The sequence below is a fragment of the Egretta garzetta genome, unplaced genomic scaffold (genome assembly GCF_000687185.1).
Source record: "Egretta garzetta isolate BGI_Z169 unplaced genomic scaffold, ASM68718v1 scaffold23, whole genome shotgun sequence".
Classification (NCBI taxonomy): domain Eukaryota; kingdom Metazoa; phylum Chordata; class Aves; order Pelecaniformes; family Ardeidae; genus Egretta; species Egretta garzetta.
This window is the reverse complement of record NW_009259237.1, coordinates 1,430,421-1,455,217: the sequence shown is the minus strand read 5'-3', so window position 1 is coordinate 1,455,217 and position 24,797 is coordinate 1,430,421. Positions and strand designations below refer to the sequence as shown.

The 24,797-nt window shown below is 37.5% G+C and overlaps 1 protein-coding gene across 1 annotated transcript in view; it reads left to right on the top strand.

The window, feature by feature from the left end:
- The window catches only part of CDH11 (cadherin 11), an 18,921-nt gene extending 2,314 nt beyond the window's left edge, over nt 1-16,607 (top strand). Inside the window, exons 3-11 of the mRNA XM_035891508.1 lie at nt 762-881; nt 1,367-1,534; nt 4,493-4,680; nt 6,214-6,467; nt 7,440-7,576; nt 7,776-7,897; nt 8,687-8,804; nt 14,863-15,114; nt 16,111-16,607. Of these exons, the coding sequence (XP_035747401.1) occupies nt 762-881; nt 1,367-1,534; nt 4,493-4,680; nt 6,214-6,467; nt 7,440-7,576; nt 7,776-7,897; nt 8,687-8,804; nt 14,863-15,114; nt 16,111-16,607 (1,856 nt within the window). The remainder of the gene's footprint in view (nt 1-761; nt 882-1,366; nt 1,535-4,492; nt 4,681-6,213; nt 6,468-7,439; nt 7,577-7,775; nt 7,898-8,686; nt 8,805-14,862; nt 15,115-16,110) is intronic.
- Nucleotides 16,608-24,797: the final 8,190 nt, after the last annotated feature.

The following is a 24,797-nucleotide window of genomic DNA, read 5'->3' as shown; positions in this document are numbered from 1 at the left end:
ACCATATGACATCATGCTCAGCACATAAAGCTGGGGGGAGAAGAAAGAAGGAGGGGACATTTGGTGTTTGTCTTCCCAAGTCATTGTAATGTGTGATAGAGTCCTACTTTTTTCCTGGAGATGGCTGAGCACCTGCCTGCCCATGGGAAGCAGGGAATGAATTCCTTGTGTTGCTTTGCTTGCACATGCAGCTTTTGCTTTACCTATTAAGCTGCCTTTATCTCAACCCACAAGCTTTCTCACTTTTACTCTTCCAATTCTCTCCCCCATGCTGCTGGGGGGGGGGGAGTGAGTGAGGGGCTTAGTTGCTGGCTGGGGTTAAACCACAACCTAAGTATTACATTTTCATCTCCTTTTTGAGCTTGGGTCTATCTCGGAGATTTCTACAGGAATGATTTCTCTGAAACTTACTGAGGAAAACGTAACAAGAAAACGCTATTGTTTGGCTGTCTAACGACAAAAGCAATATAACGCTTAAACTACTGAGGGAACAAACCATAATGGTACAGAGTGACTGCTGACTTTTATAGCTTCACTGTTTAGAACATTAATCCACATCAAAGCTAGTGAAAAATCTTTTTGGCTAGTATGAGTCTATTTTCTCGTATATAAATTGCCAAGTAATTTTTTTCATTTACCAAACCCAGAAATAAAAAAGTTAAGAAATAATTATGCCGTATGACTGGAAACATCTCTGCACAGTTCTTACAGATAAGTTTGCTTCTGACTGTATTCCTTCTATGTTTGCTTTCCATTTTTAGGTACATCAGTTATTCAGGTAACAGCTTCAGATGCTGATGATCCTACCTATGGGAACAGTGCCAAATTGGTTTACAGTATTCTTGAAGGTCAGCCGTACTTCTCGGTGGAAGCTCAAACAGGTATTATTGAGCAGTTTATTTGAGTAGGACCTCATAACTGGAATACATTAAAAGGAAGAACTAAATGTATTGACTGAGGCAGTACAGTTGGGTATATCTGCTGATGTGTTTGAGCAAAGCTTCCTTCGTTCTCTCTTGATTCTAGCTCGGCTCTGTTGCAGGTTAGTCCCCTGGCATTTGGTAGAGCGTCTGGGTACACTACACTAGGAAGATGATACTATTTCTTTTGTGGTATGATATGGTATGATAGAAATGGCAGTTTCTGTGCTGAACTGTAATTCTCGAGGGTTGTTTTGTATTCAGCTGTGTTGAATATTTGGGCTATTTTCCTTGCATAGCATGATGCACAGTGCAGGGAAAACAGAATCTGCACCATCACTGCAAATTTTGCTGTATTTTAATGCAAGATAAACATGCAGTATCCAATTTTTCATTATATGAACCTGTGAAAATTTGTATGTGCCATATTTTCTTCGTATTTATAGGAATTATCCGAACTGCCCTTCCGAATATGGACAGAGAAGCTAAGGAAGAGTATCATGTTGTAATACAGGCAAAAGATATGGGAGGACACATGGGAGGCCTCTCAGGGACAACCAAAGTGACAATTACACTTACAGATGTCAATGACAACCCACCAAAGTTCCCACAGAGTAAGTAACAACAAAATCCTTACTCACATTTACTACTAGGACCCATATTTGTATAGTATCAGACACATTCAAAACTTCAAAAAGCAGTACCTGATGGATTATCACAGCACACATGAATAGACAAATATTGTTTACACATCTTTGCTAGTAACATATAGAGCTTCATTATCTGGATTACTTGCTTATTTTGTGAAGTGAGACTTTTTTTAAGGCCAAGATTAGATTACAAAGATTCCTGACCCTGTACTTCATTTTTGAAAAGACTGGGCCATGTTGTATTAGGAATATACCTATGAGATGTTCAGGGAGACATAGTCTGGATTTCTCTGTTAATGGGGAAAGAAGCCCCATTTCTTGAGGGCTTGTATGTTAAACCAAATCAGTCATAAATACTAGAAAATGTACCTGTCCTGCAGCAGTGCTGGGATAAGCTATTTTACTTTCTTTCCCATTTTCATAATTATAGTGCAGATGTAAAAGTCACTTTAGATAAGCAAGCTGTGTTTACTGCTGTCTCAGACCACAAGAACTTTAAGAAAATGTTGAGGTTAAAACAAAAATCCCCAGGAACAGCTTCTTCTGTGTTGGGACAGTTGCAGTATGCAGTACTTACATAGCATGTATGCAGCAGAAAGCTCACCAGTTACATTTACAGTGTTTGAAAGAAGTCTCCAAGTGGCCTCATGTCATGCCTTTCAGTATTCCAAGTTCATAGCTATTCGCAAGCACAGTTATGATAGTCATTTTCAATGAACAAATCCACTTTCTTTTTTAATGAAGATGGCCAAAGGAAAGGAGATCTACTTTATGTTCTTACAGCTGCATTTCTCAGGCTTGAAGTTTCTTGCTTTCTTGGCCATCGATTGTCGCACAATATATTAACAGCTCCTGAATATGCCCTTTCAGGTCTTTGACAGACCTTCAAGTGAGTGAGCATCATTTTTCATTTTGCATAGCCTTTTAAGTGTTGATCCTCATCCTTTACTTCTATAAACACTCTCAGTGAATGGTAAATGTCCATAAGGAAAAAAGTTAAGACTTGATACTCGTCAAGACTTATATTTACCATGGCAATACAAACCAAATTTAGTACAATTACATTTTTTAATTGATGGTTGAAGTGTATTGCTGGTGGTCAAATAAAGCCATTTTTTATACCTGTGCTATTTATTTTTCACATATATAATTAATCAGGGCTGACATTAACAGATTCAGTCTTCACAGTTGGGTGGAAGTACGTTAATGGACCCACACATCTGTTCTGCATCTCATCTCTGCATGGTTGGTTTGTATTTTTTTTTCTTTTGGAGTGCAGTGTATGCACCATCCCAGCCCACCCTGTTTCTCTTCTGAGCAACCATTATGACACTGATATGTCCTGGATGTGACCATCTCTCTAACAGCTCTTCTTCCAGTGTGGCAGCTTCTTGGACCTCATGCAAGAGCTTAAATGACATAGCCAGTCCCTAAATGTAATAGTCTATGTCAGCATTTTTTACCATTCTAATAGAAAGGTATTAAATCCTAAAAATGTCAGGTTTTATGTACCTCACAAACACCTTTTCACTCCAAATCATAACCTGAGGCTCCAGCTCATGGTATTTGTTGAGTAACTTTATCAAATGATGGATTATTTTTTTTTTTCTACAAATTTAAGCCACTTTACTAACTGTTTTGGGAGAATATTTAAAATTAGCATAAATGCCAAATAGCAGTTACTCTACTTAATTGTTCACCCCCAACTTAAAACCTTAATTTGGAATGTTTTGTAACTCAAACCCACCCAGGATTTGACCTGTTTATATAAGCATCCAAGTGACTGATATTTTTATTCTTCTTTTCCTTTTTCTTTTTTTTTTTTTTTTGTTTCCTCAAACCATTAATGAGTTATGTGCTTAAATTTTAGGTTCTTCATGTCTGCAGTTAATGACCTATTTTGATGACATGTGCCAATTGTTTTTATGGGTAATGAGCCAAGTCCCTGCCTGGTGTAGGTCTCCTGATGTTCCTAGGGTGCTTGCGTAGCAACAAAGAGCAATTATGGAAGGGGGAATAAATTAGATTATTTTATTTTCTCATGATTTTTTTTTTTTCCCCAATTTATTAATGCTGATGAAGTGGCAGAAAACACTGACATAGATTTGTACATTTAGGATCAGGTTATGTTATCTGAACAGGAGTAGGTTTGTAAGGTCCTGTAATCAATGCTGCCTAAAGAACAACTGTTGGAGAGAGATTTATCCAGGAACAGTATTGTTCTCCTCCAGTGTCCCTGAATACACAAGGAAAAACTTGTGTGGTAACACATCTGCAGGATGTTTGGTTTTTCCTATTGCAGTTTGATGAGGTAAAGCCATTTTTGTTTGCTATGGAATCCCATACAGATTGGTATATATTCTCTGTTGTGTTAAATTTTAATAATCATTACTACTATATGTTCACACTCCAAATTAAAGCCATAGAAAGCAGCAGATTTATTCTTCAGTGAGCACAGCAGATGCATCCAATTCATTGCATATAATTTGTGGCTCCAGAATGAATGGGTAGAAATGCTTCTGGACTCTACAGAGTTGAAGGTCATACCATGAGTCATACGAAAGAGAATTTTCCTTCCGTCTTTGTAATAACATTTCTGATATGAATGATAACCTTGATGTCACAACAATTTCTGCATTCTTCAAAGATTGGTTGTCTTTTTAACCCCACCGTGAACAGAGAGGTACACAGATGTTGTGTAAAACATCAGCGAGGAGGTAATTTTATATAGATTAGCAGTGTGTTTTAAGATTTCACAGACGACTTGCTTCTCAGAACTCTTTATAACATAACATTCCTTCAGGGGATTTGAAAATGTAAAAAATTACTGTGTTTATTTGGAACTTACGAATTAAATGAGTAAATACACAACTGGAGAGCAGACTGCATACTTAAGGCAAATACCATTTTTTCTTCCACCAGGTGTGTACCAGATGTCAGTGTCAGAAGCAGCTGTCCCAGGAGAGGAAGTAGGAAGAGTGAAGGCCAAAGATCCAGACATTGGGGAAAATGGCTTAGTAGCTTACAGCATCATTGATGGAGATGGCATGGATATGTTTGAAATTACAACAGATTATGAGACTCAGGAAGGTGTTGTAAAGCTTAAGAAGGTGAGTAATACCTACTAATGTGTAGTATTCTTTGTTGCTGACAGAATATTTGGTATTAATGGTTACCACCTAAGTTAAAATATCAGTAAATGCAATTTCACTTAATTTGTTTCTAAAGCTGTGATTAACTCTTAATATTCCATTTCCCCATTAGCTGAATTGGAATGGAAGAAAATAATCAAGAAGAGTTACATAAATACTGTACAGTGGATTAATTGCACAAACTAAAAGAATTCATAATAAAAAGTCACGGTAAAATACAATGCCATCGGCTTCATTGTTAATGAAGTTTTGCCTAGTGCTGATAAGTAGCAGACATTCGCTCTTGCTTTATGTTCGGCCTGAACAGCCTCATGCCCTATAATTTGAATTCTTCAGCTGTGCATTGTCCACAATACTGTTCTGAAGGAGTCACAGGCTATGAGAAAAGCAGCAAAATACCTAGGTGATTTCATATACAGTCCATCAGTGTGATCTTTAAAAGCGTTATTCAATGAATTTTAAATTACAAATTATAAATCATAAATCTTATTAATTATTTAAGCATTATTATTTTGCCCTTTGTATCTTTATAGCTATTCATCTCTCTTGGACATAGTCAAAACTCAAAGGAGAAGGCCTGGGTGACTTAACTTCAAAGTTAGCGCTGCCCTGCACATCAGGGCAGTCTCTCAGGAAGAGACCCAGAGGTCTCCTCCAGTCAAAATGATGCTGTTGTTCAATTACTGTATCCGTTTTAGAGGTGGGAGTGTATTTCTTGTGCATTTCAAAATGTGGGCAAACTGTCACACTGTTCAGCCTATGGTGTTAGCATACTTTGTGAGTTGTGGTTGGCAGCTGCTTCCCAGATATTTAGAGGCAGGATCGTTGCGAGGCTACCGATACTGCAATACTGCAGCCGTTTCATGTGGATGACAGCACAGGTATGCTGTGACTTTGATCAGGCTCCCAAAAGGACTTAACTCACAGGCCATTATTTCACCTCCCCTTTGTAAAGTGCTATGAGAAGTATGGATGGCAAGAACTACAAAAATTAAAGCCCTGCAAACCATCTTCATATTTCCCCTAGTACTTAAATAATTTAACTTCTCTTTGTCCTCTCTAATGGCGCACCCAGTAGCAATTCAAGCCATATCCATCTCTCTAAAGGAATGCCTGCCAGCTTGGGATAGACCAAGCTTGGCACTTTGTGGGAACCCCTTTCCTAACCATCTTTCTTTTGTGCTATCTGGAAGGCTGCATGAAGAAAACATTAGTTTTCCCAGTAAAGGTGATTTCCTGAGTGATACAGCAAGAAAAGAGCAAGACAAGGACTCTGTCATGATATTTTGAGTGCGTTCTTATGCTGCTCCATACATAGAATGTAGCTCCTTCCATCTGAGTCTTTATGTTTTTAAATACATGCATTCCAGTCCAAGCTTGTTGACAGATGCTCACATTTGTTTTATGTCATTGAATACTAGGGGACTGTTTACTGCTTTTACATTTTAGTTTTCCTAACTGTGGAATGCATTTTCTTCACGTGTTTTGCAGCTCTTAGATTTTGAAACCAAAAAGTCCTACAGTCTGAAGGTAGAGGCAGCCAATGTACATATCGATCCTAAGTTTATCAGCAATGGGCCATTTAAGGACACAGTAACAGTGAAGATATCAGTGGAAGATGCTGATGAGCCACCTGTATTTTTAAAACCAAGTTATATTTTTGAAGTACAAGAAAATGCGGCATCTGGTACTGTGGTTGGAAAAGTACATGCCAAAGACCCCGATGCTGCAAACAGTGCTATAAGGTATGCTTCATTAGAGCAGGCTCTTTATTTCTAAGCATTAGCTTTTAGAATTGTTATGCAAGTTATTAAGATAGTGTGATAGATCTAAGATAGTAATATTCTAAATTCACCCAGAATTTTAATAACTTTAACCATACAGTGTTGTTTTTATGTCTTGTTCTATAAGCTACTAGTTTCTCAAAGCCTGTATCACTAAGAAAGCACGCCATGGGTATGTCTACCTAAAATATGCTTAAGGACATCTGTGTTAGTAAATCATATTTTCTATAAAATATCCTATGCGGTTATCACAGCATGTTTTTTCTCAAAAGATAGAAGTCTCTGCAGTAGGTTAGAGTTTCTATTGGGTAATTGTTAAGCATTAATTGCTAATGACAAGCACATACACACACCTACTTTCTGCAGTTATATTGGGTAGTCTTCTATTCATTTATTTTTGTTGTCATGTTCTCAGTGTAAATTAAATTATGAAACACTGTTTTGTGGGTATAGTTAACATTTCAAAGAGTTGCAAGGTAAAGATATGAAAAACAGAGCTGTATAAAGCTGTACAAAATATTTAATAATCTAGTATGATCAATTAACATTCTGCGTAATCCAAAGATCAGAAGACTTAAAAGATCTTCATGATTAATACGAAACAGAAGAAAACATAAACATCTCAGTAGATATTTTTATCATGTTTTATAAGAGAAGAAATAAAGAATATTTTTGGGCTTTAATATGGAGACTTCAAAGAACAGTAATTTTCACTTACTACAAACAGCCTGACATAACATTTTTTCTAAATGTAGAAACCAACCAGGTGAATCTCCTTTTAAAGGAAACTGCATATCTTCCCTTTGACAATGATAGTAAGGGTAACAATAAGTGTACAATTATTTAAAAATAATAATGATATAGAACAAATTTGGATGCATGAAACTACTAAGTCCTTCTTTTATCTAATTACCGACTTTCAATCTTCTTTAGATATTCAATTGATCGTCACACTGACCTTGAAAGATATTTTAGTATTAATGCAGATGATGGCAATATCAAGACAATAAAAGCTTTGGATAGGGAAGAAATTGCTTGGCATAATATCTCTGTCTTTGCTGTTGAAGTCCGTAAGTATTTCACTGAGATACTTTGTAATCAGAGATATAAATTCTGTAGTCTTCTAATTGCCTCAATTTGATAAGCTGCAATAAATCCTAATAGAAATACTTTAGTCTATTTAATTTTTACCTGGATACAGCTGGGATTTTGTTTGTTTTGAGATGTTTTCCTGCTTCTGTTTCATTTTGATTTTGCTTACTTCCATAGACAAACAACACCAGGAAGCCAAAGTTCCAGTTGCAATTAAAGTCATTGATGTCAATGACAATGCTCCAAAATTTGCAGCAGCCTATGAAGCATTTGTCTGTGAGAATGCTCGAAGCAATCAGGTATGCCTGTGCGTGAGTTTCTTGCTTCAGGGTGTTAGCCCAGTTTTGTGTTGGCAGCTCAAATGAGTGGTAGTAAATGAATGTTTATTTTGAAATTTTGGCCAAAATGCCTTAGAGCACACAGAAAGGCACTTTCCTGTGTTTTTGTTTTGAATTGCTATCAACAGTTATATATACAGTGCTTTGTGCACTGGATATGACTGGTGTTGACTGTGAGTACCCACCATCACATGGGCTATGAGCCTGTTTGGGAGCGGCTTTCCCAGCTGTGAGCCTGTTTTGGATGTTAGAAAAGCATTCAGCATCTTATGGGAGGAATCACAGTACAGTGCATGGAGGGTTTAGCCTACAGATTTACCCCTGAACTATCTGTGAGGAAGAGGGGTTAGTGTCGTATAGAATGCTCTTACTTACTATCTGCACTTTTGGAGTTAGTGTAGCATTTTGGAAATTACATTGCGCTAACTCCCTCTGAGTTGCTGAATTTTCTGCTTAATTTTATTTAGTCTGCTAAGTTATCATTAGCACATATTCAGATGTAAGAATGTATATGTAGGTGTATATTTTTCATTTATAATTCTGTGTTGGTTAAATGTAATAGCAAATAAAGATTTCCTGTTCTAGTTTTGAGGCTGCTCGGTGCTTATAATTGTATACATTTGTTGAGGTATTTGGGTGTTTTCTGCTGTTTCAAAATTCTTTGCATTCAAGGGATTTCTTAGAACACTGTCTATGCATGATCTAACCAGAGAAGGAGCTGTTTGTTTACAGAGTACTTTTCTTTTACAGCAATTTATTACAATTAGTGCTGATGACAAGGATGACTCGGCCAATGGACCAAGATTTATCTTCAGTTTACCACCTGAAATTATTCATAATCCAAATTTTACACTCAGAGACAACAGAGGTTTGTGTGAAAATTCTCTCTGTGCTGGTGTCCAAAGAAATGACAAAGGAAAACTAATGGCCAACATAATGGCATGCAACAGCATTTTCATTAACTTTGACAGAATGTCTGTTTTCCAGAGATTTAGGGGAGAACAGCAGAAAAAATATAGCTGAAATACAGTGATCTTCTTGGAATAATGTAATGTCTGTTAACTTACTTTCATTTTCTGGAATGTGTATTTTAAATGACGTAATAATACCCTACATGAAAAAAATCAGTGTCATTTTCTCTCCCAGGAAGAGGGTAAAAAACATTGACAAAAACATTCACTAAATGTAATTGGCAGATCTCCTTGTTCACCTTTCTCTGCTTACTAGTTTTTTAAATTATGGATCACAAGAGACATGGGCTAGATTCCTAATGGACTAAAATCACTGCCACGTTAACCTTTTGTAGGAAATACGTACGTGGATTTCTGTTGTGAAACACACCCAGATTGAGTGTATCTCAGGGTATGGGTATCCTGATCCCTTTGTCAATTTTCTGTTAATGAAATATAGTATAGCCTTGCATTCAGAGTGATGTTAAGATGTAAGAAATTTGTAGGCAAAATAAAACCAAGCAGAAGTGAACGTCAAAACTTATTTGATATATAACATAATAGCATCAGGGAGCCTAACTTGCTGGAGTCTGAGGAAGCCAGAGGGGTATAAACAGAAAAAAAGGCAGATTCAGCCATTATAAATATTTATTCTATTTATTTAGTGATAATCAATATGATGTTCTCATTCAGTGTTCATTTGTTATTTTCCTGTACAGGGAAAAAACTACTTCAGCTTCTAAGAAATTGGTTTTAATTAGCAAGCTTTCATGTTTGAAGGAAATTTGCCTGTTTCCTGAAACGTAGAACTCCGTTGAACTAGTTTAAATAATGAATCCAAAGGATTTTTTCTAGATCGCCAGAAGTACAATAGGCAACATAATCCAGATACATGATTTCAGTAACAACTTCTTTCTCTCAAGTGTTATGTTGTGGCATACTTTATCACATCTGAAGTGAGGGTAATTATCATCAGAGTTCCCAAACAAAATTTCTGTTATTCTTGAAGGATCAAAGTAATACTGTTGCCGAGTGCTTGACACTTGTACATACATAAGCAATTCATAAAGGATCCAGTGGAGGGGAGAGATATATATTCTCTTTAAAGTAGTAAAACACAATTTTTGAAAAATTGATGAATGTATTTTTACAGAGAAGTAAATAAAAATGTATTCTTTGCTTGAGACCCTGAGGCCAAGTTCCTCTTTAAAAGATATTTTATGGTCACCATATCAAGCTGAGAATGGGTTAGATTTTATAATCTAACAGAGGAAGCATAGGTCAGAATTGAGATGCTCTGATACAGCTGCAGGCAAATGGCATTATGGTTCCTGACTCCAGCCAATTCCATTAATCCTACATTTCCATATGCAGCAAATTCATTCTTTTTTTTTTTTTTTTTCAATGACAAAGTTAACCCAGATAAAAACATTTTGTAGTGGAAATGATGATGTCAGTTGAATGCAGTGACTGTACCTGTCAATACTGCAAAAGGTTATTTCAATAAGATGGTATTTAAGGATTGAATCTTCCTGTATAATTTTGTATTTAGGAAGTGAATAGTCTAATGAAATCCATCCATTTTCATCCTGTCTTTCCCTCATTTTATACAATCCTCAGTGCAGTGATGTTGTTAATTTAACTATTTATGTGTTTGGTTTTTAAATAAGTTACGGTAGAGAGCAAAGTAAAAAAGTTAAAACTCTATGTACTTCCATACAAAAAAAACCCCACTTCTCTGAGAGAGTGTGTTACCATTTGCAAGTCAAATAATTTACATGATCATTTAAAGTTTCTTTTTCCAGTATTACATCTGAGTAGTCTATATACCGTGCCACTGCTTTCAGAGGGAATTGCTAGTCTTAAAGAAAAATGGCTTTATTAACTGTGGAGAACAGTTAATGAAAACTCCAATGTTTGGGTCTATTACAGAACTTTAAAGTGAATACAGTCCTATAATTATCATTTAATAGAGTTTCTTTCTACCAACTCCTAAAAGTAATCACATATTGCAGTAATCCAAAAAAACGTAATCACACTCTACATCCTATTAATAGCCTACTGTGTTACCAAATTTTTCAGCTGAGACTATCTTCCATACAAAACATGAGATAATGGCTTATCACATGCTGTGATAAAACACTGAATTACTTTTGCACTGTTTACTTACATTATACCACGTAAATAAACAGTACTGTGTTTGCCCAGGCTCTGCTCAATTTTATTCCCATTGAAGTCAGAGCTTCAAAAGAGCAGTAGAGGCTCATGACACTACACAGCAGACAGACGAATTTTTAGCAAATGGGTTTCCTTCTTTTAATCATGCTCTGTCCTAAACTGAAATGCCTCTTACTTGGGCTCACTCGCCTTGTGTGGAGGCCTGGCATGTAGCCAGTGCTGCTGGAGGGATTGCAACCACCTTGCTTCACCACGCTGTGCGAGGACGAATTACACCGCAGTGGCAAAAGCGAGGTGCAGTGATGTTCTCAAATGCACAGGATAGTGCTTTGCAACGACTGAAATTAAGTTTGTGAGGCCACTAAAATCAGTGACTAAAATCCAGTTCTTAATAGAAACATGTCCTCTGGCTCTCAATTTCAGACCTTTTAATCAAGACATTTTGAAACATATGAACAATACAGATTGTGCCATGGATTATCCACATGCCACTACGATTTTAGACAGTTGGACCCCTGAAATTGTTTAGATTTCTTGCAGAATCAGCACTCACATTCTGATATAGGTGGTAATGTTCACGCTGCAGTCAGATGCTTTAATCTAGAAACCTTCCTACACAATATATATGTTAACAAGCCCCCAAAAGTAAGCTACATTTGCCTGTATGTAGAGGAAAAATTGGAAAACCATCAATAAGATCACCAGAGAAAAAACGATGAAAACCAAAGGTCAGGGAGATCACTATAAAGATCACCATCAAGTAATGCAATTTTAACTTCTAATTGTGAAGATTTCTTGGAGAACACCGGTAATCTTCACTTACAACACTTTTGGATATTGGATACCCCAGACAATAATAGCTGGAAAAATGAGAGCATGTGTATTTTTCTGGATGATGTTGAGATGGCCATTTTTTTCCTTCTGTCCTGTGTTAGCCCCCACTGTGTTGGTTAAGACTGTCAGTCAAGTAGCTCCCACATGTGTTAAGTAATAGTTTTAAGCTGGTATTGACATTTAACTTCTGTTTCTTGGCTTAAAAAATGCCATTATACCCGGATTATAGTTATACTCCTGGGACTTGAAAATAATGAAAAAGCAAGGATGAGAATATTAGCTAGGATTAGATGTTATCTTTTATCTAGGTAAAAGAGGTTTTTTCCTCTTATGAATATTATGTTTTTTTCTAAATGTGAGAAGTGAACATAAACAGAAAAAAAAACTTAGAAAAATGACCTTTTAGGGTTGGTAGGTAGTCCTTTTTAAACTTTAGCCAGGCATGTTGATTGGATTTTTCTCTTTAAAAAATTACATTAAACTAGAAATCACTTCAAGTTAAGCCAGATAAATCAACCATTGGATCAAGTTCAGCCTTAGTGTAATGTAATTGACTACAGTGGAATTGGCCAGTCTGTATAATAACTGAATAACTTGCCATCCTTTTCTTATCTCTGGGAATATTATTTAAAATGTATGCCAAAATTCAAGAAAAATATAATATAATATAAGTAACCAACAGATTAAATATACTAATATACAATATTGCCTGTGTTTCCTTCCAAATTGCCTTTGCAGCTCTAGGCAGTTGTAGCTCAGTCCACTATTAATGTTCATATTTTTGGCGACAAGAATAATCTGTGCTATTGTGATCTTTCATTTAATAGAGCAGATCTTTGTTCTCGTATTGAGGAAATTAATTATTAAATGCATTTTAGAGAACCCTGTGGAATAGTTTTATTCTATATCAATATATATTAGTTCAAGTATTAGTTGATAGCTTAATAGATATTAGATGTTACATTTCTATTTATACGAAATTGTTATGAGCCAGTTAATTTAAAGTCCTAAAATAAGACTCCTATCACACAGACACTGATACCACTAAGGTCCTTTAAAGAATTGTGCTACAAAGCCCAGCTGGGTAAATGTTGCATATAAACATTTTGGAGTTTAGAAAGACTCTGAAAAGAGACAAAGGCACCTCCAACAACCACAAGTAAAAAATAATCAGATCTTTATCAGCTTCTCTGTCCTTAGCAAATATGACCATCTTGTAAAGGAGAAGTTAATAAGCTGTTTTCTATCCAGACGTTATTTTTGTGAGACTTCAGTATCAGAAAGACTACAGTTCTGTCACGCTGGGGTAACCAGACTGGGCATCGGGTGTGGTGGGCCTGGCAAGTGAGGTGTAGGTATGGGGAGATGAATTAATTTGACATGTAATAAGCAGAGCCTATGTAGGACAGTCCTAAAAACATTCTGTCCTTTCTGGTGTGATCTGCAAAAGTTACTAGTGGGAGAGTTGGATAAGCAGGGCCCTAGTGCAAACATCCTTCTCATCCCGTAGATTGACCTGTGTTTTCCATATCTGGGGACAGTTTCAGACCTTGTCCTGCATGAGGGGTAGGACAAGGATGCAAGGGTGGTTAATATAGGCAAGAATACTTCTCTTTTGGTATAATTTATTCACTAACTTTCATGGAAATAGCAGTGATTAGATCATTAAGAGAGGTTTTATGATTTGCATTATTAAATTCTGGAATTTATGCTGACTCTTCAACAGGAAAATGATTAATCTTCTGCAGTACCCCAAGGCAATAGTAAAATGGGTACTGGTGGAGGTGAATAGCCCTCCCTCAGTAGATAAAAGAACCATTCTTTCCTTTTTTCTTTCTGTTATATAGTGAAAGATAAAGAACATGGCCAAACAGGAAAGGTTGTGTGAAGTCAGTCCTCATCCTAAACTAGTTTTTGAAGATTTGAAAACCACGGATATGATTGTTTTATTTTATTTACCTCAGGAAGTTTACAATTTTATAAACCTTGGTTCAGTCTGAGAACTGAGAAACAAGGAGCACAATAAAGAAATGCTGTTCGTGCTTCCTCACCTTTGTCCAGCGTGGCTGGGAGCAGGAAGCGCTGGCTGCCTCGTCCCAGCATTTCATGTCATGCGCCTCGCTTTCAAATGCTTTTGCCCCAGGGAGCTTGAAGGGCTATCCAAAATGACCTTCTGTGCTGAGATGGCCGCTTGGTTTCCACCCCCTGCACCAGGAGGCCCATGGCAGGCAACCGCTCAGTGAGAACAACTGGCAATAGTGTTAGAGCGACACTTTTAACTCTTCCTCATAGCCATGTAATTCAAAATGTGCCCGTACATACTGTGTGCATATGACCAAGTTTTTTGAATTCTGGCTTTGGGGGTTTGGGTGAAAAGCAAGTTCTGGTAAAATACTGTTTCTTACTGAAAGAGGTCAATACTGAGGCTCAAATCTGCTAATACACAGCAAATGTTTGGTTTACATTTTGGCAGAAGTCTCATTAACACAGGCCACTTCGGTACCGATTTCTGCCTTCCACTCCTGTAGGTCTGACACTAAGGACAATGAATCAGGGGGGTTTAGTTTTTTTCCCCTCCACTGGAGGCTTTAATTCTGGACAGGGACTACAACCAGCTCAAACAGCAATGTCAAGGCCCAGTCATTCTCATAGTTGGTGAAGTATTGTGAGTTTCCCAGAAAGTTAGTGGGGTGCTAAAAGGAGGTGCTAACAGAAATTTTTTGTCTTCCTTGTGTTACCCTCATCAACCTAAAATAATTAAAGTTGAGTGTGGTACTGTATGAATGAAACACAATGCTGTAATTGCTCTTGGGTCATTAGGATACATTGTACTGGTTTATTGTACAAATAACGCTAAAGCATCTGAAAATTCAGAGCCATTGTAGCAAGATACATTTTTGTCAATATTTACTAACATGATGACTTTGTGGAAAAAAATAATGCTGACTGTCTCTCTTTAAACAGATAATACAGCAAGTGTTCTTGTTAGACGTGAAGGATTTAGTCGCCAAAAGCAAGATTTATACCTCCTTCCTATTGTAATAAGTGATGGTGGACTCCCCCCTATGAGCAGCACCAACACCCTCACCATTCGGGTCTGCGGCTGTGACAGCAACGGCTCCTTGCTCTCCTGTAATGCTGAAGCCTACATCCTCAATGCTGGATTAAGCACTGGAGCTTTAATTGCCATTCTTGCTTGCATTGTGATCTTGTTAGGTAAAAAAAGTTCTTATTACTCTTCTACACTTGTTTGTGTTAAAACATTAACCTTGCTTTCAGCTCCAAGATGGATAAATGAATCTTAATTTCTTAGCTTTAATTTTTATAGGAGGATGCTAATCTGCCTGGCTGAAATGCAATATATGATAAGTGGAATAGCAAACAGCAATGAATTTTCTAGGTGTGCTCAGAGAATGTCCTTTTACGGCCTAGTATCAGTTAATCAGGGACACTGTTTAAAGGAGGTCATGACATACAGTTTTAAGTTTTGTGATCTTCCCTGGATGACAGGTTCCTTATTGAGGTCAGCCAGGATTAATGGCTCCTGCCAGCTATATCCCTCTAACTCCTCTTGTGTTGAAGACAAATGAATGGCTCAGAAGACCTCTTTTTAAGAAAGTGCTGTAAAGCATTTCCTGATTATTTGAAAATATTTATAGAAAATGTTTTAATTTGCCCATAGCAATTTATAGTCTTTCTTTTATTGTATATTTTAAAGTTATTTTATAGAAATTTGAAGTGAGAAGGAACATAACAAAGGCATGTGTTTTGAGGTGTTGCTTAAGAAAAATTCCATTTTCATGGAAATGAAACGTGGAATTAGATTTCAGCTGTGGGCATACAGGAGAGAGTAGAGATTCATCTTTGTTTCGTTGCAGATATGCATGCGATTGGGCTGCCCAAAGGCAGTGCCACAGCATTCATGCAGCACTGAGGGCCCACAAATGCTTTTCTTGAATTAGTCTTGCAGTAATGAGCAATTAGTAAGAGCAGTGGCATTCAGCCCAAACAGAAAACCTCAAATCAGCCTGTTCAGTTCTGTGTACAAACATCAATGCTTTTTCCTGGCTAGGTATGCTAAAAATGTACGTTAGCAAAAATACACGATGAACTGCAACACAAAAGCTGAGGTTTCAATGAATGCAACAGTCTATTTATAAAGCAGCTACTGTTTGAGAGTGCAGTCTAACTTGCCTTTTTTTTTTTCTATAGTCATTGTAGTGTTGTTTGTAACACTGAAAAGACAGAAAAAAGAACCTCTGATTATTTTTGAAGAAGAAGACGTCCGAGAGAACATTATTACTTATGATGATGAAGGTGGAGGAGAGGAAGATACTGAAGCTTTTGACATAGCTACTTTGCAGAACCCCGATGGCATCAATGGATTTATTCCTCGTAAAGACATAAAACCTGAGTATCAGTATATGCCAAGACCAGGGCTTCGGCCGGCTCCTAATAGTGTTGATGTTGATGATTTCATCAACACCAGAATACAAGAGGCTGATAACGATCCAACTGCTCCTCCTTATGACTCTATTCAGATCTATGGCTATGAAGGAAGAGGCTCAGTGGCTGGTTCACTTAGCTCATTAGAGTCAGCAACAACAGATTCTGATTTGGACTACGACTATCTACAAAATTGGGGACCTCGATTTAAGAAACTTGCAGACTTGTATGGCTCCAAAGACACTTTCGATGACGATTGTTAACAATAAAGTTTAAGATTTGGCCTTAAGAACTGTGTCCGATGTTCTGAAGAATCCAGAAGAAATGTAAGCAGGTATTTTTTTAAAAATCAAGAAAAATCTCATTTAAACATTTAAGTTTGACAGAGAGGATTCCTTTGATAAAAAAGGACGTGAAAGTGGTAAATACTGTGAAGTACCTTTTCCTACAAAAGGCAAATATAGAAGTTGGCTGCCAACTTCACTAGAGGAAAAAACCCACTTAAGAAATACAAAATATTTAAATGAAGGAAAATGCTAAAAGTGAACCTACAAATAAGGGAAATCTTTTATGTATTATGAACATCTAAATCTTTTATGTCAAAGAAGCTTCCACAAATTAGAAAAGATAACAGTTCTGAGCTGTAATTTCGCCTTAAACTATGGACACTCTATATGGTAGTGCATTTTTAAACTTGAAATATATAATATTCAGCCAGCTTAAACCCATATGATGTATGTACAGTACAATGTACAATTATTATGTCTCTTGAGCATCAAACTTGTTACTGCTGATTCTTGTAAATCTTTTTGCTTATACTTTCATCTTGAACTAATACGTGCCAGATATAAAAACTCTGTCTTGTTGCAGTGGGAGGCGCCCTATTTCTATGTCATTTTTAATGTATCTATTTGTACAATTTTAAAATTCTTATTTTAGTATACATACAAATATCAGTATTCTGACATGTAAGAAATGTTACAGCATCACACTTATATTTTATGAACATTGTACTGTTGCTTTAATATGTGCTTCAATATAAGAAGCAGACTTTGAAATAAACTGATTCTTTTTTAATTCTTGTTCTGGTTATTAAGCATATAAGGAAAAACATAGTGTTTCTAATGTCCCATTTATAGTTCTGACTAATTTACTACAATTGTGACCTTTTAATAGCCTTATTTATTATGTGTTTGTAGTTGGTTTGTTGCCTTGTTAAGTGATTATTTAAAAATCAAGTACATTTTACAAATGTTTTTTAGATTAAAAAAAATGTAACGTCTGGTGAACATTTTGTACCCTCTCTATCTACAGCTTGTGGCTGCTCCCAGAACACAGTAATAATCTTCATATAATACTACTGTGTTTTCTGGATTAAATTAAGTGTAATACTTTTCAGTATTTCCCATGTAATATGCATTTATCTTATATCTTAGAAATTCCAGAGACTTCAGAAATGACTTTATAAGTGGACAGGAGTACTCTGTACTTACAATTTACTCCAGGCTTGTGAATTTCCCTATCTGTGCTAAGCTTCGGCGGGTTCTAGAGACTTAAATCTGACCCAATTTAGCTAAGTTCCCTAAAGACTGTTCTACCTGACAATTACCTTACCTGAGTAGTAATTAAGATTCTGGCACTTACTTTTTTTTTTCTTTTGATTTTTTTTTTCATTTACTGCAGTAGAATAGTATCGTCTACTGATAGGAAGACATTTTAATTTGTGATGACAGAAATACAGAGTGCTTTCAGAGTTGTTCTTTGTAATGTATGTTTTTAATTGAAAAATGATCTATAACTTTTTTTATATTAGTTCAGAATGAGCAAGGGATTGGAATATGTTCCGTGCGTCAACATTTTCAACGTCTGTGTACAGCTGTACTTCTGCTAAATTTAATATAGTTTGCTGTTTAGGGTCAAAGATCAGCAGCTGCAATATGGGAAGAGGCAATAAATAGAAAAGATATACATTTTTCTACCATACAGTTTACAGACCCTGTCCTTCACTTGCAGTCAGGTACCAAACTGCTTGATCTGAGAGGAAATCTGATTTGTTGGTGTGTTGCTTTTCTGAAGACCCCCATATATGTAGTTAGATTAAAATTTAACTTGCTAAAATTATGAATGATGTTTCAGGTCTATATTCATACCATATTCACTTGTCCCATTATATCCCTATGATTTATAAGGCAGAGTTTGCTAAATCAGCAGATTTGCTCTACAATGTTTATTGTAATATTTCACTTTATTATAGCTGTATGCATTCTATATAATTCTATAGTTTATTATTAACTCGGTTCAAATTTCTTTGGTTGTTGATTTTTCTCTGTTTATAATCCAAAGAATATTTTGCTAGATTTGCACATTTCTCCATTATAAATTTAAATAAACATTAAAAATTGAAATGAGTATCAATTTACAAATTAACAAATGGAAATAAAGTAAAAAGAAGTCATTTGTAGGACTCCATCCTCACTGATGGTATCTGGATTTATTTCACTATTGAGCAAGTTTTAGAATTAATAACTGCATTTTCTACATTTTTATGTTTAATTTTTAAGAAGGACATTGTCAACTACATTTTTAAATAGTTTTAAATGCTTTGAGTTTTAGTCTCTATTGTTTGTAGCACTCTCGTAGATGCTTGGAAATAAATTTTCTTTCCCTGCTGGTTTTGTCCTTTTTCATTTGATTATTTTTCCCCTTCCCAGTGAATATGCAATTATCATAGTGCTTTATTAAGTTAGTCTTGCTAATCTCAGCCAACACTACCTCTGAAATGCTGGGAATTATACTCATTACGTATCATCTGCAGCACCCCCAATGAACAGCGTGTTTTGGCACAACAACAGGACATTTATTTGTGTTAAACTTCATGGCAGTGGTCGCGGGAGTCTCAGGCTTATCATCTGAGTCTGTAAAAACCAGCCCAGTGCAGCAGTACTGGGTTAGTCCCTGACACAAATCAGAGAAGGCTGTGGGCTGGGGTTGTATTTTGTCACAGTGCTCCCAAGGATCTGAGCAACCTGGGAAGTGATTTACTCACACAAGTTACTTTAGCGTAGTCTCTCTCCATTCCTGACTGAGCTTAGGGAAGGACTGAGCCTCGCATCCATGGAAGGCAACCGAAAGATTAATTACAACTTCAGTGGGTTTGAAGACAAACTCTAATTAAAAGGAAGATCATCACAACTGAGCCAGGTAAGGTAAGGGACAGTAGCAAGTGCAGATGATGTTTTGGCCTCTTTTTTCCCCTCTTGTAAGTCCTGTCTGAGACATCATTTGGGGGGCAGTGGGGGGAACAAAAGCCCTCCAAATACCTTCAGTAGCAGAGGATGTGACAGTAGCCAGTTTGTTTTGTGAGTCTGTGTGCTCCTGTTGGCAAAAATACTCAGGTCCTTGTCTAGCTGCTTATCACCAGAAGAACTTGCATCTGAACAAGGTTGACGTGCCCCCCCATCTCCCACATATCCACAGTGCATTTGTACACAACTTCTCATCACCAGCAAGAAGCAATTAGGTATGCAAGTTCAGTGTTCGTTGCTAAGGGAACTCTCAAAACTTACACTGATATGGAAGGGAAGGGTTTGTTTGGAATATTTTAGATTGCCTCTGTCATGTTCTTGCCATTATGTCAAGCAGTCTTTGATACCGTGTCAAGGGGTACAACCTTGCAAGCTTGCCACCAGAGCTTATGTGATCTTGTGCCTCAGAAACTGATACGACCACAGATGAGAAAAGCTTTTAAATAATTTGCATGTTTTCTTGGCTCCATATTGTTGACTGAGTGGCAAAATAAAATGTTGAATTTTACCACGTTGGTGCTGATAAGCTTACAGAAAAAGTGAAGAGTGGGAATTTCAATCAGGATTACAAAGACGCAACATTAGCTTTCTGGGATACAAACCCCTGGAATTCCTTATCCAGCATAATTTTCAGAATTGTGTGTTTTTACTGAAAGGCCCAGTAAACAAAAAAATCTAGGTAGACCCTGTGCAGGTTTCCACTTTGGCAATTGATCAAAACATTGAGCTGCTGTAACCAAAGCTGAAAAATCAGCACCAGAATGACATTCTGTGTCAAAAAAAAAAAAAAAAAAAAAAAAAAGAAGAAGAAGAAAAAGGAATGGTTTGTAAAAGGGAATGAGCAAGCTTAGCAGAATTAGCTAGATGCAGGTCTCTGGAGCTTTGCTACTGTTTTCACTAATTTGGGCATCAACCAATTTGACCCAGTTCCATGCCCAGGGATGCTAGTGAACAAGGTTTCCATTATTTAATATCATTAATCTCAGCATTTGATAAGGAAGGCTGTTTCAAATCCTTGACTGGCCATGCTGGTGACAAGTGACAAGAAGAACAATTTCAACTAACTCCAATTTATAGATTCATAGTCATTTGAAAAACATGCTTCTTGCAGCTCTGCACAGTGCCCTGGACCGTTCCTGCTCACCAACTCTGTATTTGTTACACCCTCCCTTAGTAACTGCAAACCCTGCTTCCAAATTTACATCTTCTGCCTTGTCACAGGAGAGGAAGTGCAGAAGCTACAACCTCACACCTGGATAGCAGCTTTGCCATGCCCAACATGATAACTTCATGTGCTCATACGCACAATGGACTTTGCTGCTGTCCAAGACTTACTTCCTAGCTTCTGGACAGAAATGGTGGGTTGAACACGCTGGGGCAAGTGCTTACCCATGTGGGGGTTTCTGCAGAGTACATGGAGCATTTTGGGTTTCTCCATGGAAAGAAAGAGAACACAGATGCCCAAAGAGGAGGAGACTTGCTTGGATGGCGTGTGACTCTCAACAGCTCTTTCCAGGTCAGAGACGTGTCCTTTTCAAGAGTTTTTCAGACTTTCTGTTGAAACCAATTTGTATTCTATAAATAAATAATTAAATATTAACTGGGGCAGGGAATTGAACCTGAGATTATCAAAGTCCTTGTGAGTTCTCTGCCTGCCTGTTGCGGTTTAACCTGGCAGGCAGCTGAACACCACACAGCTGCTCACTCCCCTTGCCCCTTTCCAGTGGGATGGGGGAGCGAATTGGAAAAAATAAGTAAAACTCGTGGATTGAGATAAAGCCAGTTTAATAGGTAAAGCAAGGGCCATGCGTGCAAGCAAAGCAACACAAGGCATTAATTCCCTACTTCCCATTGTCAGGCAGGCCTTTAGCCATCCCCAGGAAAGCAGGGCTCCATCATGCTTAACGGTGACTTGGGAAGACAAACACCACCACTCCGAACAATTCCCCCACACACACACACCCCCATCCCCCTTCTTCTTTCCCAGTTGTTTATATATTGACATCATATGGTCTGGAATGTCCCTTGGGCCAGTTGGGGTCAGCTGTCCTGGCTGTGCCCCCTCCCAGCTTCTTGTGCACCTGGCAGAGCAGGGGAAGCTGAAAGCCCTTGACAAGTCCAAGCATCACCCAGCAAAAACCAAAGCATCTATACACTATCAACATTCCCCTCATACTAAATCCAAAACACAGCACCCACACCAGCCACTAGGAAGACAATCAACTCTATCCCAGCTGGAACAAGGACACTGCCAAACTAAAAACCTGATTCCTGATTATTTTTTTTCCTCCTGTCCCTTTTAGTACTTGTTTAGTCAATTTGCAATAGTTTATAACTAACTGCAGTAACAATTGCATCAGCTGAAACACCAGCCAGGCTGGTGACCAGGAATAACACACCATTTTCTATCCCATACTGCCAGGACATGAGAAGGAATAGACACATCTCTCATTCTATGCATTTCTTTTTCCTTTTATGTATGTTTGTAAAATCAGGACCAAATCCTAATTGCTTACCTAGCTAAGTCTAGGAGAAGACATTTGGTTTATCATCTGGAGTCCTTTTGGCTACAGCTGTTTGTGCTAGCTAAGTCTAGGAGAAGACATTTGGTTTATCTGGAGTCCTTTTGGCTACAGCTGTTTGTTAGACTTGATTACAGGGGTGCTCCTTTAAAATAAGTCAAAATAAAAGCTTAAAAGTTTGATCTTTAACAGGTTTAAAAAATTAGAAGGAGAAAAAAAAAACACCACCCTACTCTGTAGTTTTTTTGAAGCTATCCCCCAACTTTTAAGACATGCCAAGCATTTTTGGTGGTTAGTGAAAAAGACCCTTAAACTTTGTGACTGCTTTGGACTGAGGTTACTGGTTGCTTTCTTTTTTTTTTTTAAACAAGTGAAAAACATGTTTATTTTGATTGACCAAATCCATATGCTGTTCTCCAGGCCTTTCTGCAAGTGAAGGGTTTATTTTGTTGTTGTTGTCCTTTTTTTTTTTTTTCCCCCAACCTAAACCATTCCATGAGTCCATGACTCACTACTTTGGCTGCCAAGGCAAACTTCCTCCAGCTCTAGCGCCAGCAGGCCCTACAGCCATACCATGCCTCTCACAGAGCTGCTTTAGCCCTACGAAGCATTTCTGTATTGCTCTCGGTGATATATGCAGGTCTTAAGGGGGCTGGGAGGATGAAGAGGGGTAGGTAGGGTGGGTTGGTGGGTTTTTTTTGTTTTGGAGCTATGATACTTTCACTTTAACAACTACAAAACTGGCTTTCCATGTTCACATGCTGTGCTCAGTGTCCTAGCTCTGGGTGGTAAGGAGCAATTTTTCAGGGAGTAATAAACTCCCTCGTACTTGGCAGGGCGTCTTTAGCAAGCCCCATTGTTCCCTGCTGCAAAGGTGGCCTTCCTTCCAGGAGCCTCCTCTCCCTGCTGCAGCCCCAGCTCATAGTTTCCTTCTTCTTATTAGAGTGCTGAAGAAAGTCATCATTAATCAAATGCAAGCACATTTAGCAAAGTTCAACGTGTATGAAAAATTTATGTCAACCTTTAGGCTCTATGACAGCCCCAAGGCTTCACTTAATAAGTTCTATAATGACTTACTGTTAATGGCCAATTCACATTATCTCTTTGAGGTCTATTGGGCCTTTCAGTAACATTTTCTATTATTGATTATGGAGCTGTTGTACATTACCCAGACATATAAGCAAAACTGTTGTTTATATGTTCTTTGCTTTCTAAAATGGAAAGTTGGGTGCATTAAACTACAAAAACTCATGCAACATAATTTTCTCTCATGTTAATTTATGCGGCTCTAGTATAGCACGATAGTGAATGAAAGTGTAGCTATTGGGGGGGGCTGGCAGAAGCTCTTGAAAATTACTAGAAATTTGACATATCTTGTCCATTGATTTAGCAGAAAACTACACTTCAAAAACCATCATCCAACCATCTATAACCCTTGCTAACAGTCTCAGAAGAGGTCAAAGACAGAATGGCTGAGTGCCCTAGGTTCTGCAGTTTTGGACGCTAATGAATCATAGTTAATATCTCAGACATTTAATTTCTTTCAGAATTTTATCTGGCAGAAAAAAAAAAAAATCAAAGGGAAAGGTTTCTGACAATCAACCACTGCCTATTTCTGAGTCTTTACACAATTCTCCAGCAAATGCTTTTCACTAAACACAATCTCTCACAATTGTTCAGTCCTCATAATTGTGGTATTATTTTTCTAAAGCCTAGATCTGTATATACTTACTACTTAGCACGATGTTTACTACTGTGAATAAATGGTAGCACTCATAATAGTAAGTATAATGAGGTAACACTACTGCAATCTAAGTGCTCCCACACTACTGGAAGCTAATATCTCGCACTGTGTTGAAACATCGTTAAATGAAAGAATATGAACACTTTATGTGCCTCCACATACTGCCACTGCGCTGCAGACTATGCTGAAGTGCCCGGTGTCATGTAAAATTCCTTGCATGGAGAAAAATTCCTCCAACAACACCTAAGCAGCTCACTAAGAACTGCTAAAATGGCATTTTTTTTTTTTTTTTTTGTCATGGCCACCTGATGAGAACTGATTGTATGTTTCATTCATGTAAGTAACAATATGCAACTGTAGTAAGGGGGAAAAAATAGAAGAGGCAAATAAATAAAGCTATAGGACTTGCTTTAAAACTTTGCAGGAATTCATTGTATTGAGAGATACTGTAAATTGCCAGCAAGGTCAGCGCCTACTATCGCACCACTATAACATGTAGCTCAAACAGAAGGCTTGCTTTCTTGCTGCCCCCTCCTCTCCTTTCCCATCACGCTTGCAAAACTAAACTTGCTCCAAGTGCAGAGCTGCAAGGTCAGAAGCCATCTTACTGAACACACAAACACACCAGCACCTAGAACACAGATATGAGGCCTTTTTTTTTCTTTACATGCCCAATGGTCCATTGTAAAGCTAACTGGATTGATCTTTAAATACAGAGCATGGCTTTTGCATTACCAGCTTCACATTTCTGATGCTGGACCAGCAGCTTGGTGGTGGAAGAAGTGGACAAACACATCCAGAACTCTGCTGGCTGCTTTTCAAATGAGATCACAGTATAAACAAGCTATTTTTCACCAAAGTCGTTACAGAATTAAAAGCTGT